Source organism: Euleptes europaea, chromosome 19 (genome assembly GCF_029931775.1).
Source record: "Euleptes europaea isolate rEulEur1 chromosome 19, rEulEur1.hap1, whole genome shotgun sequence".
NCBI classification, from domain to species: domain Eukaryota; kingdom Metazoa; phylum Chordata; class Lepidosauria; order Squamata; family Sphaerodactylidae; genus Euleptes; species Euleptes europaea.
In genome coordinates, this window is record NC_079330.1 from 33,715,805 (window position 1) to 33,733,298 (window position 17,494).

General features: G+C 46.0%; 1 protein-coding gene across 3 annotated transcripts in view; it reads right to left on the minus strand.

Annotated features, from left to right (window-relative positions):
• Window positions 1-5,153: 5,153 nt before the first annotated feature.
• The window catches only part of HNF1B (HNF1 homeobox B), a 107,327-nt gene continuing 94,986 nt past the window's right edge, over window positions 5,154-17,494 (minus strand). For 2 of the 3 annotated variants that reach the window (XM_056865146.1, XM_056865144.1), the window contains exons 7-9: window positions 15,614-15,808; window positions 10,797-10,915; window positions 5,158-5,178 (exon numbers count right to left, since the gene is read on the minus strand). In XM_056865146.1, coding sequence (XP_056721124.1) covers window positions 5,158-5,178; window positions 10,797-10,915; window positions 15,614-15,808 — 335 coding nt within the window. Of the gene's footprint in view, window positions 5,179-10,796; window positions 10,916-15,597; window positions 15,809-17,494 lie in introns of all 3 variants that reach the window. The other variant, XM_056865145.1, reaches the window with a different exon arrangement.

Below are 17,494 nucleotides of genomic sequence, written 5' to 3' on the forward strand. Positions count from 1 at the left end.
TTCCTGCATACCAAGCTGATGTTAAAGGGAAGGGTTTTTTTCTGGAAAGTTGGCAACTTTATACATGGTAGCGGAAAGAACATGCTGTTGAGCAGCAACCAATTCGTGGTGACCCCACTGATGGGATGTTTCAGGCATGAGGTGAGCAGAGATGGCTCGCTATTGTCTTCTTCTGCAAAGCCACCCGGGACTTCTTCCTTAATGCTTTCCATCCAAGTGCTGACTGTGGCCAACCCTGCTAAGCTTCCAAGTTCTGACAAGATATTCGGGCTGCTGTGGCAGCACAGGGAGAGCTGAAAGAACACTGCTGGGGGCAGGCAGGATCACAAAACGGGTCGCTCTCCGCAGTAGGGGATACAGAAGAAGAGCTGGTTTTTATATGCTTTCTCTACCATCTAAAGAAGAATCAAACCAGCTTACAATCACCTTCCCTTCCCCTCCCCACAACAGACACCTTGTGAGGAAGGTGGGGCTTAGAGAGTTCTAAGAATGCTGTGACTAGCCCATGGTCACCCAGCTGGCTTCGTGTGTAGGAGTGGGGAAACAAATCCAGTTCACCAGATTCACTCCACCGCTCATGTGGAGGAATGGGGAATCAAACCCGGTTCTCCAGATCAGAGTCCACCGCTCCAAACCACCGCTCTTCACCACTACACCACGCTGGCAGCACAGGCTTGACCTTTTAATAGTGCAGTGTGAGTCTTGTGTCAGGTCTTTGGCTACATTTACAGGGGTGAGACCTGTGTGATGTTGATCCCAGGAGAGGAAGGCATGAACACAGGAAGCTGCCTCATACTGAGTCAGACATCTGTCAAGGTCAATATTGCCTCCTCTGACTGGCAGCATCTCTCTTCTTCAGGGTCTCGGGTAGAGGTCTTTCATATCACACACTACCTGTTCCTTTCAACTAGAGATGCTGGGGATTGAACCTGGGACCTTCTGCATGCAAAGCAGATACTCTACCACTGAGCCACAGCTCCTCCAGAACCATTCTTCTTAGTAGAGTGAACTGGATGCTTCCCTGCTTACCCCTTTAACAGTTCCCCAGACAGAAGGTTCAGTCCTTGCTTCTGTGTTTTTAAAACCTAGAGCTGCCAACTTTGGGTTGGGAAATTCCTGGAAATTGGGGGGTGGTGGAGCCTGGGGAGGGCAGGGTTTGGGGGAGGAGCCTCAGCAGGGTATAATGCCAGAGTCCACTTTCCAAGGCAGCCATTTTCTCCAAGGGAGCTTCTCTCTGTAGAATGGAGATCAGTTATAATTCCAGATGATCTCCAGGCCCCACCTAGAGTTTAACAAGTAGGTGATAACTACTTATTTCAATGTTTTAAAGAGCTGTAGCTGCTCATTTATGTAGAGCAAGCTTCTGTCAAAGGAACAAGAGCAGGCAAAGCCAGCTGGTACTCCTAAATGCCTCCCCCTCAAAACTGATCTATCAGTGTAACCAGCATGGCATGACTTCCTCCAAGGAATCCTGGGAATTGTAGTTTGGTGAGGATATGGCAGCTCCTATGGTGTGTGTGTGTGTGTTAAGTGCCGTCAAGTTGCTTACGACTCATAGTGACCCTCTGAATCAATGCCCTCCAAAATGTCCTATCTTAGCCTTGCTCAGATCTTGCAAATGGAGGGCTGTGGCTTCCTTTATTGAGTCCATCCTTGTTGGGTTTTCCTCTTTTCCTGCTGCCCTCAACTTTTCTTAGCATGACTGTCTTTTCTAGTACCTTCTCATAATGTGACCAAAATACCTCAGTTTAGTCAGTTTAGCTTCTAGGGTCAGTTCCGGCTTGATTTGATCTATAACCCACTGATTTGGTTTTTTGGCAGTCCACGGTATCCATAACACTCTCCTCCAACACCACTTCTCAAAGGAATCTCTTCCTATTCGCTTTCTTCAATGTCCAGCTTTCACACCCATATGTAGTAATAGGGAATACAATGGCTTCAATTAACTTGATCTTGGTGGCCAGTGACACATCCTTACACTTCAGAATCTTTTCTAGCTCCTTCATGGCTGCCCTTCCCAGTCTCAATCTCCTTCTGATTTCTTGGCTGCAGTCTCCCTTTTGGTTGATGATGGAGCCAAGGAATAGAAAGTCTTCAACAATTTCAATTTCCTCATTGTCAACCTTAAAGTTGTGTAATTCTTCTGTAGTCATTACTTTTGTCTTCTTGGCAAAAGTAATGGAGCTCCTATGGTACCTTGCAACAAGTGCACAGCCACCACCCGAACAGCAGCCATGTGCTGAGCTCTCCTCTCAACAGTGTATGATACTATGTGGTCCCGTGTTTCTCTCTGCTGCCTTCTGCAACGAGCCGCCAATGTTCAGCAGGAGATTAGAAGTACTGAACATAGTGAGGCTACGGTAAAAGACAAACACCATGTAGTAACCAAAGGAGTCATCTTAAATCATGTACAAGTTACAAGTATGTACACAAATTCAAAACCTTTCTGTATATGACATTTCCTTTTGCATAAATATGGGTACTTCCCAAGTAGGGTTGCCAACCTCCAGGTACTAGCTGGAGATATCCCGCTATTACAACTGATCTCCAGCCGATAGAGATCAGTTCCCCTGGAGAAAATGGCCACTTTGGCACTCTATGGCATTGAAGTCCTTCCCCTCCCCAAACTTTGCCCTCCTCAGGCTCTGCCCCAAAAACCTCCCGTTGGTGCTGAAGAGAGATCTGGCAACCCTATTCCCAAGCCACTGGGGGCCTCATTACACAATCCACATGTTTTCTGTCAACTCATTTCTCTTTCTTGGCCCTGTAAGATAGGTGGGCCATGACCTGGATGGCCCAGGCTAGCCCAATCCTGACAGATCTCAGAACATAAGGCCCTGGTTATTACTTGGACCACCAACAAAGTCCAGGGTTGCTACACAGAGGCAGGCAATGGCACCTTTGCTGTCTCTTGCCTGGGTGGACAGAAGAGAGGAGTCGTCTTATGCTCGCATTGAGAGACTGGAAAGAGCAGGAGCGCTTCCCTCCCTATCACTTTCTCCCACTGATAAGGAAATTGCCTGCCAAGCTGGAGCCAAAAGAGTCCATATATCAAGCAAGGAAGGTTTTTAGCAGCCAATGTAGAGATGCAGAGATCACACACAGATATTTTAAAATGGCATTCCTTTTACAGAAGATGAGGCCAAAAAGTTAAGACCCCTCAAACTCCATAGCAACAAGTCCCCTCAGTGTTTCCAATTACCATAAAAACCACTGGCAATTGTGTGTGTGTGTGTGTCAAGTCACAGCTGACTTATGGCAACCCCGTAGGGTTTTCAAGGCAAGAGAGGTTCGGAGGTGGTTGGCCATTGCCTGCCTTCGCTTGGACGGAGGGAGTTCGGAGAGAACTGTGGCTGGCCCAAGGTCACCCAGCAGGCTTTGTGTGGAGGATTCTCCAGATTAGAGTCCGCTGCTCCTAACCGCTACACCATGCCAGCTCTCACCAGCAATTTAAAAGGTAAAGGTAGTCCCCTATGCAAGAACCAGGTTATTATTGACCCATGGGATGATGTCACATCCCAATGTTTACTAGGCAGACTGTGTTTACGGGGTGGTTTGCCATTGCCTCCCCCAGTCGTCTATACTTTACTCCCAGCAAGATGGGTACTCATTTTACCGACCTCAAAAGGATGGAAGGCTGAGTCAACCTCGAGCTGGCTACTTGAAACCGACTTCCGTCAGGATCGAACTCAGATCATGAGCAGAGCTTGAACTGCAGTTCTGCAGCTTCACTCTGCACCACGGGGCTCACCCCAGTGGCAATTAGATGACAGTTAAAATGACAGGACCATCAACTGGCTAACATTCAAGTTGGTTATGTTTGTTCACTCATTATCTGAGTTCTTATAAACAAGGAGGCCAGAGGCAGCCCCAGGAGCTGTCCCAGTTATAAAGGATAAGGTGGGGAAGAGGCTCATGTAATGTGTGATATGGACCTAAGATCCTCTCCTGCTCTTACAGGTTTCTCTTTTCCCGTGTGGGTACTGATGTGTGTGTGTGCCCCACCTTTTTCTCTCTTTTTTGTATCCATTTATGACAGCTATTTAAGAAACTAGAAATAGTTGGAAGATGACTGATTGGGGAATATCTAGAGTTCGCAAACATTTGCTTGCTGGAAATGGACAGAGGACACATAATTTTTTTTAAAAATGGTTATTCCTCATTTTGATATCTTCTTGATGTCTTTTTAACAATCAAAACTAAGTAAAATAATAGGAAAAGAAATGGGTAAGCCAGTTTGTCCAGGGCATCTTCATCCCCCTGAAGCTCCCTGACCCTGTCTTTTAACTTCTCTCAGCCCATAAATCATCCAAGATACATCCAAAATGCATTCATTCTTCCCCTTTTGATACACAAAATACAATAAGGAAAGGCTAGCAAGTAACCATTCGTGACTAGGTTATTTTTCTTCTGTTCATTCAAAAAAAATGACATCAGGAAAAATGGCAAATTAAACTCTGTCCTTACAAAAAAAAAGAAAAAGAAAGAAAGAATAAGAGATCTATATACAGGTGTAGAAGATTGCACTTAATTTTGTATACATCCATTGGATAATATTAGCTTTCTTTCAATATAAATCTCTGCGGGGAGGCCCTGGGGGGAAGAAAGGATGCAACGAGGAATGGGAATTTTCTGTATTTACAATTTACTTGGCTCAGTTCACTGGCACAGGAGGTTCTTCCTTCCCAACCTGAAGTAACAGCTCTGATTGTTCTCTCCCCAGTCTGTTTTTGTGGAGGAATGTAACTTCATAAATATGATTGATCTTCAACCATTCAACCATTCCCTTTCTCCAGCTCCGTCTCGGTACCCATTTTGTTCTTCTTTCTCTTGTTAAGTGACAAATGCCCTCTGGAAGGAAAATACTTGCAAAGTCCTTAAAATAAGTCTTGGAAAATACTGCGGGGTGGGGGTGGGGAATGCCCACTCTTTGGGAACTGAGCCCAGATGGATGCCGTTACAAGTCACTGAAAGGTTTTGTCTTTTCAAACTGCTTCTCAGCTTAATGGGCTCCTCCTTATGATGAGGCTGGGCAATCTATCCAAACTTTGCTATGGCAATCCCCAGCTTCAACTCTCCATTGGCAGTTAATGGCAGGATCTTGTGGAAAAAATAATTTCCAGTCGCTCGATGCAGAAGAAGCGAGATGCTTAAGTATCACCAAGCTTGCAGTGGACACTGGGGAAAAAGCAGAGGGCAGGTAAGTAGTGGAAAGAAGAGGGTCAGAAGCCACACATCAACCGGCCCTTCAGAGGAAAAGGTAGCCGTGCCTGCAAATGTAAATGGCAGTATTTCCTGACACTTCATTTTTATTTATTTAAAACATTTTTATTCCACCTTTCCACCCGAACAGGGTCTCCAAGGTGGTGCACATAATGACATAAAAAATTTGAACAATTAAAAACAACATTTAAAATAATCACACAAAATCACATAAACAACCAGCACCAGAACCGGGGTGGGGTGGAGGGTCAATAAAGGTTACTGGGGTTATGCCAAACGAAACAAAAAAGTCTTAACCTGCTTACAGAAGACACCGACACAGGGAGAAATAAAAGTGTTGGGAAGCAGGATTTGGGGAGGCATCCGTGAAATGCTGAGGCATTTCCAAAGGGATCTTGTTGTAGGCAAGAAGAGTTAGAAGGAATCCATGAAAGTTACAACAGTCCACAGAAACTGTGCAGTGCGGACTGGGGAATCTTTGTTGATTGGTTACACCTTTATATTCTGTGGAACTCTAGGCCACATACACTGGGCTCCCAAGAGGTTTCCCATCCAGGTGCTAACTAGACCCAGACCTGCTTAGCTTCAGCAATTTGGCTGCAACATAGGCCTTCGGAACCTTTACCTCAAAGAAGCTGAGGGCAATGGTTTATCTCATTTTATTCACACAACAATCCTGTGAAGTGAGTTAGGCTGCGAGAGGGCAACAGGCCAAAGGTCCTTCAGTGAGCTTCACAGCTGAGTAGTGATTCGAACTCACATTTCCTTGATCCAGCTGCATTCGCAGTTGAGTGAAATTTCAGTTGCATTCTACAGCACCTGGTTTGGGTGTCACAGTCCTGACAAAAGCAGTAGAAAAGAGCAAGAGTCCAGTATCTAAAGGTATCTGAAAAAGTGAGCTGTGGCTCACGAAAGCTCATACCCTGCCAGAAATTTTGTTACTCTTTAAGGTGCTACTGGACTCTTGTTCTTTTCTAGTCCTGACAAAGGTTGGTTGGGCATGCAAACCTTGAGCCCTATTCATACTTGGTTCTACTTACACATGGTAGAGGATTGGGCCGGTACTTGGTGGCCTTGCCCCTATGACGCCTGTACTTTCTCTAGGCCCAAGGTCACCCAGTGAACTTCCATGGTAGAGCAGGGATCCAGACGTGGGTCTCCCAGATCCTAGTCTGAGGACCCATCTACAAAGTTCACTGGGGAACAACATGAGGAATTTGCATCAGATATAGAGAGACAAAGCTCCCTTCATCAGATACGTTTTAAGAAGAAGTCAAGTTGGTTTTTTATATGCCGACTTTCTCTACCACTTAAGGAAGAATCAAACTGGCTTACAATCATTTTCCCTTCTCCCCCCCACAACAGACACTCTGTGAGGTAGGTGGCGCTGAGAGAGCTGTGACTAGCCCAAGGTCACCCAGCTGGCTTCATGTGTAAGAGTGGGGAAACAAATCCAATTAACCAGATTAGCCTCCGCCGCTCATGTGGAGGAGTTCTCCAGATCAGACTCCACCACTCCAAACCACCGCTCTTAACCACTACACCACTACATCTCTGAACTGTCTGAATGTGTTGTGAGCCTCCCCGAGCCCGCCGTTGTCAGGGAAGAGCAGGATATAAACCAAATATAGGTCACAGTCAGTCCTTATATCCCAGTGAGAAAGTGTGTGTGTGTGGGGGGGGGGGGTTGCAAAGAAGGAACTCAGGATGCAGAGGTACCCTGCAAGTGTAATCAGCTTGATTAGAGCAGAGGGGGAATGCCTGAGGGTAGCATCTATAGTGAGATAAGAATCCCACCTCCCTATTCAGCCCTGGGAGGTCCATTGTTGTGAATCTGTGAATGAATTTGTGAAGAAGATTCAGGACTATGGACATCTCCCCTCAGGCTGAATAGGATTCTTATCTTACTAGAGACACTAATTTTCTGCCCCCAGGCATTTCCCCTCTGCTCTAATCTAGCTGTTTACAATGTGCCCTGTAGCCATTGTAACCTCTGCATCCCAAGTTACTTCTTTGCAACACCGCTCCCACCTTCTGACTGAGATATGACTCATTCCCACTTGTATCTGATGAAGGGAGCTTTGACTCTTGAAAGCTTATACCCTGAAAATCTCGTTGGTCTCTAAGGTGCTATTGGACTTGAATCTAGCTGTTCTACTTCAGACCAACATGGCTACCCTCTGAAGCAGAAAAGAGCTTCTGTGTGTGTCCGAGAGGCAGAAAACTCCCCTCACATGTCCTCATGTTCTTCCCCAATGAACATGAGGACTTTGTAATGTGTAGATAAGCCCTGCCCTCTAACCACTACACAACTCTGGATGATTAAACAAAGATGCTGTGCTCTCTAGTTGCACATGGGGCGATGGAATTTCAGTGGTGGAGAAAAACACCCCACACAAGCTTAGAGGCACAATCATAGTTCAGTGCTTCTTTATATAGTCAAGCCCTACCATTGATAATCCTACACTCCAACTAAGTTCTTTAAGTACTTAAAAAAATAGACCCCCTGTCACCTCTCCCTGTAATATATTGTTATTACTACTGTATTGTTATTTTTGTTTCTATATTTTGTAAAATCCCAATACATAAATAAACCTAAGGTATATGACTCCTGCTGATCATTCCCTGGAGGTTTTTAAGCAGAGGCTAGATAGCCCCTGTCAGCATTGCTGATTCTATGACTTTGGGCAGTTCATGGGAGGGAGGGCAGGAAGGTTTGCGTCAGTGTTTGGCTTTCGTGGCCACTTTGGGGTCAGGAAGCAATTTTCTTCCTGGCCAATTTGGCCAGGAATCCTGGAGACGGTTTCCCCCCACCCATCTTCCAAGCATGGAGTAGGAGTCACTGGGGGTGTGGGGAGGTCGTTGTGAATTTCCTGCATTGTGCAGGGGGTTGGACTGGTGGTCCCTTCCAACTCTATATGATTTTGTGATTACAATGGGCTCTGGTTTAATGTAAGGGGAAATTTTCTTTGCTGCCAAAGGATCCAAGGCCTTCCCAGCCTCCCCTAGTCAAGCCAAGCAAGTAGCATCTTGTCGAGAGCTTTGATTAAGAGAGCATTTCCTGTAAGGGGGAATACTCAATCAAGGGCAACGTTAGGGTTGAGCGACTGGCAGATGAATCGATAGACCCTTTCAAAGGAAATGGTGTTCCCTGGCAGTGTGGATGTGCCTGGCTGCGTGACTGATGGAGATTGGTCAGCGCCCACTTTTTCCTGCTCCCAGCAAATCAGCAAGAGTGGAGGCGGGGCCTGAACTGCACCAAATAGCTTTGAAAAAGGATACTCTCACCTTCCAACATGGAGGGAGAAATGTTTGGCAAGCGGGTCATCAATGATGGGGGGTGGCATGCCTCTATGACCCAATCATTCAGGATGCTAAAAACCCAAGCAAAGAGCTCCAGAAGTTTTTTCTCCAGGCTGGATGAATCAGCAACGACACATTTACTGCCTTCTATTGAATCTGACCCTTGGTCCATCAAGGTCGGTCTTGTCTAGTCTTACAGGCAGCAGCTCTCCAGGAGCTCGGGTGGAGGTCTTTCACATCACTTGCTACCTAGTCCTTTTAAGCAAAAGTGCCAGGGATTGAATCTGAGCCCTTCTGTGTGCCAACGCTCACATGAGCCACAGCTGCATGAACCCATAGGCTACTCCACAATCTTTCAGCTCACTTCAGGGAACACCTCCCCTGCATGAGAATCCAAGCTCATTTTCTGAACATTCCTCCCACCCCCAGTTTTTTTTGGCATGCTGATGGTTGTGTTTTTTTTAGTACAAATGCTTATCTGTTAAGAAGTTCAAGGTTTTCTCTCCTAATTATCTACTAATCGATAGAGGCCACATATTTCCCACAGTCTGCAAAGCTGTGTTAAAAAAAAATAAGAAAGAAAGAGGCCCTTTTGTCTGATCTGGAAAAGCTTTTCAATCATGGGAAGTAGGACCCGCATTTGTGGGGACTCCCCACTATGCAACAACGGCATTCCAAGGCTCCATGATGTTATGTGGTCCAAAGGCCAAGTTATCCTCACCTGACCTTCACAACCCCTGGCTTCAGGTTGGCTTCTCTCCTATGGCAAAAGCCCACCAAATTACCAGTGGCTTTGCCTTCCTACAAATCACCTTTAAAACCCCTCGCCTTTTTGGACTCAGCTGCCTTATACTGAGGTGTATCATTGGTCCCTCTAGTCTATTGCTGCCTTCTCTAACCAACAGTGGCTCTTGGGCAAAGGAAGATCTTTCCCAGCCCCTGAGATCCTTGAACTAGTGATATCAAGGACTGCACTTGGGATCCCCCACACACAAAGCACATGAGCGACCTCTGAGCTATGGCCTCTTTACCAAAAAGCTGAATGTCTTCAGCCTTGGCAGAAATGCAACCCATGTACATGTTAGGCTTCCTCAGATTCGTCTCCGGTTATTCTGGGACTCCCATTCCCTTGCCCCATTTCCTTCCTTCTCTTCATTCCCTTTGTTATCTCTTCCACTGTCAAGTTAGGATTGACAGGGCAGGGATCTCTCTCTCTCTCTCTTTTTTTTTTTTGCATATGCTACCTGTAAAAGAACTGTATCCATTGATGGAACCACAGAAATAATAATTAATTATGTGCAGACATGTACATATAGTACAATAATGAAATAAAATAGGTGGATAGCCTGCTTAAGTTTAGGGAAAATGGATGGCTGATGTAGCATCCACTTTGCTGGTCAGTACGGCTGTCATCTAGGGTTGCCAACTCTGGGCTGGGAAATTCCTTGAGATTTGGGGCTGGAGCTTTGGGTAGGGGAGGGAACTCACCAGGGTATAATGCTATAGAGTCCATTCTCCAAAGCAGCCATTTTCTCCAGGGGAACTGATCTCTGTTGTCCTGAGATCAGTTGTAATTCTATGAGATCTCCAGGCCCCACTTGGAGGCTGGCAATCTGTCACCTCTTTGCTGAACTGGGAGGAAATCTGGTTGACATCACAGCACCTTGATGTGAGTTCGATTTTTATTACACCTCTCTTCACCCATGCAACTTCGTTTTAATGCTATGCCTGTCTTCACTTACTGGTTCCAATATGAGCTCTTTTTATGTTACACCTGTCTTCACTCACAGGAAGTAACATGAGCTCTCTTTTTATGTTACATCCATCTTCACCCTCAGGTCTAATCCCTGCATAGCTGCAGCGATCATTGGGAGGCCTTGGCCAAATCACTTCTCTCATCCTAACCAATGGCTGTTGTGAGGCTGAAATGGGACTCTTGGAAGAAAGGTGGGATATAAACAGAACACAGAAATAAATGTGGAAAATTTAAACACTGCAAACATTGTGTTTGTCTTCTCCTCTGCCCCTACCAGAAGCCATTAGGATCTTACGTCTCCACCTGCCAGGCCCCACCCCTAGCCCCTCACAGCTTCCTCACTCTCCCCTAGCTTCAGGAAATTTGGCAATCTTAAATGTGTCCCAAATCATTTAGGAGGACAACTCCACAGCGTTGCATAAATCAGCAGATCTTCAACTGACACCAGTTTTGACTTAGAACCCCTAGCTTTTCTGGGTGTGCTTCCCAGGTGGAATGTTTGACTACCACGTACCTGTTTACTGGAAGACATACTGGTTAAGGAATTGATGCTGCTGGCATCCGTGACCACCATGGCTGAAGGGAACCGGGATGTGTGGGAATATTGGGGGGGTTCCTGCTTGTGTGCATACACTGTGGAGAAAAATCAAGAATGCGCCCATTGTTCAGACGTGTGAGGGGAAAGAAAGACTGATCAGACATTTTATTGTACAGCCATACACTGCCTCCTCGCAGGAAAAGCTCTCTCAAAATATTACAAAACTAGATTTAGCACCTTGAGAACAGTCTAAAACTTTATTGATGATGGAGAAGCTGCCAACTTTATGAGCCTTCTTAAATGTAAATAGACTAAACATTTTAAAAGGGCCTGGTAGAATATGAGATATGCTGGGCAGAAGAAGTTTGCAGACTCAATCCCAGGCATTTCCCGTTTGAAGGATCTCAGGTAACAGGAACTGGGAAAGGCTTTTCTCTGCCATGACTCTGGAGAGCTCCAGTTGATCAGAGCTGACAATTTTTGGCTAGATGGACCATTAGTCTGACTTGGTATAAGGAAGCTTCATATGAACCTGCAAAAAAGAGCTGAGCAAGTTTTATTCATTATGGGGCAGTGACCGAGAGGGTGCGGGTCCCAGGTTAAGTCCCTGGCATCTCCATTTTAAAAGGATCTCAGCGCCTAACTGGTGGTGGAAAGTGCTGTCAAGTCACAACCCACTCATGGCAACTTGTAGGGTTTTCAAGGCAAGAGATGTTCATAAAATCATAGAATCATAGAGTTGGAAGGGACCACCAGAGTCATCAAGTCCAACCCCCTGCACAATGCAGGAAATTGTGAAGAGGTGGTTGGCTATTGTTCAGAGGTGGTTGGCTATTGCTTTCCTCTGCACAGTGACCCTGGACTTCAGTGGTGGTCTCCCATCCAAATACTAACTAGGGTTTGACCCTGCTTAGCTTCCGACATCTGATGAGATCAGTCTAGCCTGGGCACCAAATTACATATTATTCTACCCAGGTCAGGCTTCGGGATATGTTTTAGAGTTCCACACTTCCCAGGCATGTACAGGCCCATGGTAGACCTTCCGTCCCTTCCATTTCTCTCAACCAAAAGAGATAGACTAAGTTTCTCCAGCAGGACAAACAGTGGGTGCCCAGGCCTTTTCAGGTCAGGAAAATGGCATGGGGGGGGGGTCTAAGCCCCTTCTCCCTCTGTACTGCAGTCCTCTTCTGAACCCTGGAAAGTGTGAAGTGTGAGTGCATAGATCGACCATTGCTTCAGTTTTTATGAAAACTGTTAAATGCCCCTCAATGTGTTGCTGGTGTTACCCTTTGCTCCCAGTTTGGCCAAATGTCTCTCGAAGCTAGGACATAGTTGTTTGCTTTTAAGCTACAACTTAAGGTTTTTTTTAGCACTGAGGGGTACCTAGTTTTTCTGAAGCATGACTCATATAGATCCTCATGGCAAAAAATCTTTGATGAGAAACGGTTACTAATTGGCTTCTCGTGGGATACGTTATCAGATCTAGGAAAAACAGAAGCTTTCACTACAATAAAAAAGCATATCAAAGAGATTTTATGATAGCACATCTTTTCGTGCTCGTTGCGTTTGCTCGTCTCAGTTTTTCAGAACACCACCATCACGTGGTTTGCCTATACCTACTTTTTGACAATTCCTCGCCTCTCTAGAGCCTTCTTCCTATCTAGATTAAGCACTAACCCGTCAATGGTTATGGAAGGCAGAATTTTGAATTTTCCATACTCGGAAAGGACTTGTCCATGCTCTTCTGGCTCCATTGACTCATTAGCTCATGTGCCATTGGAATGCCATTCCTATGAGGACCTTAGAGCATGATATATCTCTCCTCTTTTAATACATAAATCCAGTGCCTCTGTGTCTGATATAATGCCTTTTTAATGTAGTGATAGGGATCCCAAGGCTACACTGGCAGTGGCAACATTTATCTCAATCCTTATATATCCCCCAAACATTAGATTCAAACTATGCTTCTCAAGATCAATGGATCAAGGAGCTTCTAAGGGATAAAGGAAAGTGGGAAATTCTAGAACACATCTCTCAACCTGACCAGGGGATCTCCCCAGGAAAATATAGTGTGTAGTTAGGCCAAAGGCATAGGGAAAGACCTGAAAACTGCTGCCAGTCTATGTAGACAGTTTTAGCCCTATACACATGATCCCTTCACACATTGACCTCACAGAAAGAGAAAGCAAGTACAAGCATACTGACTCCGCTAGGGTTGCCAGGCTCCAGGTGGCACCTGGAGATCTCCTGCTATTACAACTGATCTTCAGACAAGAGGTCAGTTCCCCTGGAGAAAATGGCTGCTTTGGAAGGTGGACTCTCTGGCACTCTACTTGGCTGAGGCCCTTCGCCCAAGCCCCACCCTCCCCATGCTCCACCCATAACGCAAAGTTGGACACCCCAGGCTCCACTCCCCACCTTCATGTGATTGCTGGATTGTCAGCCCAGTGCTTATGTGCAGAGGAAGTGTCTACATGTGTGTTCCTTCCCTATGATTGGTTACGTACAGAAAGCACCGTCCCTGATTGCAGGGGAGGAAGCATATGTGCAGAAACTTCCTTCACGTGTTCACACCATGAAGATGACCCAGAAATCATGCGGAGGCAGGGCCAATGCAATCATGCCCACATGGAGGCATGATTGCAAGCCTGCAAGCCTGTTTAGTAGAGGCAACTTCAAGCATTTAGATGATACTCTGGGCTATTTTGTAAATCCTCCAAAGGATTTCCAATAAGCAGATTAACGTAATCCCTTTTTGTCCCAATGGCCGGGTTCTGTAGTCTAAGGTAAGGCTCACATCCAGTGTTTCAGAGATTTTAATACAATTTAGTCTTTATGTATTTTATAGTTTTATATTTGGAATTTATGGTTTAATATCGATGGGATTTTAGACAACTGTTCACTATTCTCTTCTTCTGTATATGACTGGCTATGTGCCGTATTAATAAATGACTGACTGAATACAATTTAAGTAAACAATGCAAAGAACATTCCAGAATCCAAGAAAATGTCCAAGTGGTTCATCTGCAATTAGCACAAGTTCTAGTCCTCTAAGTGGAGTCCTACTGAAATCCACCCTGCACAAGTCACAGGGCAGTGAGTCCTTCTGTAAGCTCTAGGCCTTGGGTGTGATCCAAGATTCCACATTTGTCATCTTCAACAGGCACACCACCCAGAAGCGACGTGGACGCTCTGGCAGCCTCAGCTAAAACTCTATGGAAACCATAGAGTTTCGGCCGAGATCGCTAAAGCATCCGCATTGCTTCCAGGTAAACCCGGAAGTGACGTAGGCATGTCACGTGGGGTGTGTTGCGTGCCATAACCACAGCCCCGCAAAGCTCCCGCCGGTGGAGCTACGGGGCCTGGCAAGCCTACTCAGCACAGCCCCAAAGGGGCTTAGGGTTAACTCACAGCCATTCCTGCTCTATTTCACTTCAAGTGTATTAGCTGTTAGGGAATACAGTGGTTAGTAGGGTTGCCACGTCTGCCACCAGTGGGAGGTATCTGGGGCAGAGCCTAAGGAGGGTGGCATTTGGGGAGGGGAGGGACTTCAGTGCCAAAGCGGCCATTTTCTCCAGGTGAACTGATTTCTATCGGCTGGAGATCAGTTGTAATATCAGGAGATCTCCAGCTAGTACCTGGAGGTTCGAACAAGAAGAACAGAACAAGCTCCAATTTCAAAATACAAAATATATATTCACAACCAATGTTCAATAGTCAAAGGACTTGCACATCATATACACAAAATACAACTGTACCATGGATGTATAAAGAGTTCAAAACCAAAAGGTAAGTGGAAACATATCCAAATAGTCTTAATGGTTACAAAAAATTCAAACAGTCAATGGCTCATAGAAACTCCAAAGGTCTATTCCCAAAGGTGGCAAGCACAGAGGAGAAGGCCTTTCTAGGATGGAACTCCAACAGTGGCAGGGGTTGATCATGCGCAGTAGAGGTGATAGAAGCAATTCCAATACCAGCAATGCTGCTCATGTGCAGTAACTGGTAGTTAGATCGTGCGCAATAGGAACTGCTGAAGGAACTCAGTTGCCCATAGCAGTGATCTTATTAATGGAACCAATGTGTACAATGAGGAATCCTCAGTCATACATAAATATCAAACAACCATGGTGCAGAGGGGAGGTTCATCGGTACGTGGACTCTGGATTGTGTTCATGTTTCACTTGAGGGCTTCATCAGCCAATAGTACACAATGTCATTCATCAGTGTCGAATTCTCTTAGACCCGCAGGTTCAGTATCAGTCATCAAGTAAACCTCCAGGTAGTACCTGGAGGTTGGCAAACCTAGTGGTTAGCTCTTCCCAGTTATCAATCACTTCAGATCTGCCTCATTTGACCTTTCAATAACCAGCAGTCACCCACCACCCATAGGGGTTGGCTCCCATCTTACATGCTCCAAGGCCTGCCAAAGGCCGTGCAATTCAAGGAGACGGTTTTCAGCACTTCTCTTTTCTTATTTCCCCCTTTAGTTAGCACAGTTCACTCATTAGAATACCTCTCCAAGCCATTTCGGCTCTTCTAATGCATTTCCCATAAGTCTTTGCTTAGCATGCAAACTATCAACTAGGAGCAAAGCCATATCTAAACATCTGCTGTCTGCTAGTGAGCCCTAGGCCAGAACATCTTGACCAGCACAGGCCTACGTTAGCAACCAAACAAACTGAGAAGAAGGGACTGGCCCATGCTCTGGCCAGAGACCACACGCACACACACACACACACAGCTCTTCCCCCCACCCACTCCCCATAGCAAATACCTGACAAGATCCTTACTGTGTGAGTTCTGCAGCTGGGCCGCCACCGTGGCCATGAATGGCTGCTGGGCCATGGGGTTGGGCGACTGCTGCAGGAGGGACTGCTGGTGTGGGCTATGAAGCTGCTGGGAGAACTGGACGGGCTGGAGGGCTGCCAGGCTGCTGGCCACGCTGTTGATGACGGGGACGCTCTGTGCTTGGGAACTGTTGAGGCCTGAGGAAGAGAGGAAGGAGGAAGGGCTCAAGGATTTTGGCAAACTATGAGCAAGGGTGTCAAACAAAAGGCCCCAGGGCGCCCCACAGACTTTCCACAGAAATGGGTCATCGACAACCATTTTGGGCCTGTGGACACATTTGGAATTTGGACACAAGGGGGTGGCCGCAACCACAAAAGGGCCACCATGGGAGTTGGAGCCAACCACAAAATGGCTGCCCTGAGAGGAGGAGTCACACACAGAGGAAGCTCAAGTGCAGTGGACAAGAAGAGTAATTTAAAAAAACACACTGGGAAAGAACAGTGTGAGTGAATAAAATCAACATGGCAGCGATAGCTGCCACTGAAACAATATTATTTTAATTCGCACAGCCAATCAGATCTCCAATGGCCAATCAGAAGGCCTGCTAGGCAGGAGCCCCACTTGGCCCCACCCACTTTCTAATACACTTTGCGGGTGCCAGGAAAGGTGTCAGTGGGCACCATCGCGCCCACAGGCACCATGTTGGGGATCCGTGGTTTATACTTATGTCCCTGCATCCTCCCCTCATCTCGTAGCAGAAAAGCAGCCTGTGGGGTGAAGCCTGAGGGACCAATTTGAAGCAGAAAACCAGCCTGAGGGAAAAGGATGAAGCATTTTCTTCTTACCTATGGGTCTTCTGTTCAAGACTGCAGATACCTGCTGCTTTTTATTTTTTAAAGAAATTATGCATATTTACAAATAGCCAACCATTATGCTAAGTGCCCAGAATTTTGCAGAAGCTGAGGCCGGCCATTCCCAGCCCCCCTCTTTGCCATGGTTGCAGCTGACTTATGACCTCATAGGGTTTTCAAGGCAAGAGATGTTTGCCTGCCTTTGTGTAGCAACCCTGGGCTTCCTTGGTGGTCTCCCATCCAAATACTGACCAGGGCAGATCTTGCTTAGCTTCTGAGACCTGACAAGACCAGGCTGGCCTGGCCATCCAGGTCAAGGCAAAAGACACCCAGAGGTGGTTTGCTATTGCCTAACTCTGCACAGCATCCCTGGACTTTCTGGGTGGTCTCCCATCCTAGAACTAACCAGAGCTAACCCTGCTTAGCTTCTGAGAGCTGATGAGCATTAGATTTCATTTTAATTCAGGTTGGTTTTAGGAAACTTGTCAACTAACTGAAATCAAAAACATTTTTTTTAAATCTAATTGCGATAAACAAAACTCACTTTAATTTTTCGGATGGATTGTTATTTAGGATAGATTGTTATTTTATTTATTTATTTTATTTAAAATATTTCATTATGCCTTTCTACCTGATCAGGGTATCCAAGGCAGCAAACATAAAACATTAAAAATATTTAAAATAACATTTAAATTATAAAATAATGAAATAAAAACACATACACAAACAACACCAGAACCAGCGGGGAGGGCCCATAACCGTTATCAGGTGTATGCCAAATGAAACAAAAAAGTCTTCACCTGCTGGCGGAAGGCACCAACAGAGGGTGACTGGTGAATCTCCTTGGGGAGGGAGTTCCAATGTTTTGGTACCATGACCGAGAAAGCCCTTCCTCGGGGCACCATCCATCTAGCCCCAGATGGTGGGGGCAACTGAAGCAGGGCCTCCGAAGATGGCCGGAGTCTTTATCCACCTTGCTCTTCACACCTCTCTTTGCATCTCAGTTGGAAGAGGGGTGTGTGAAGGAGATCA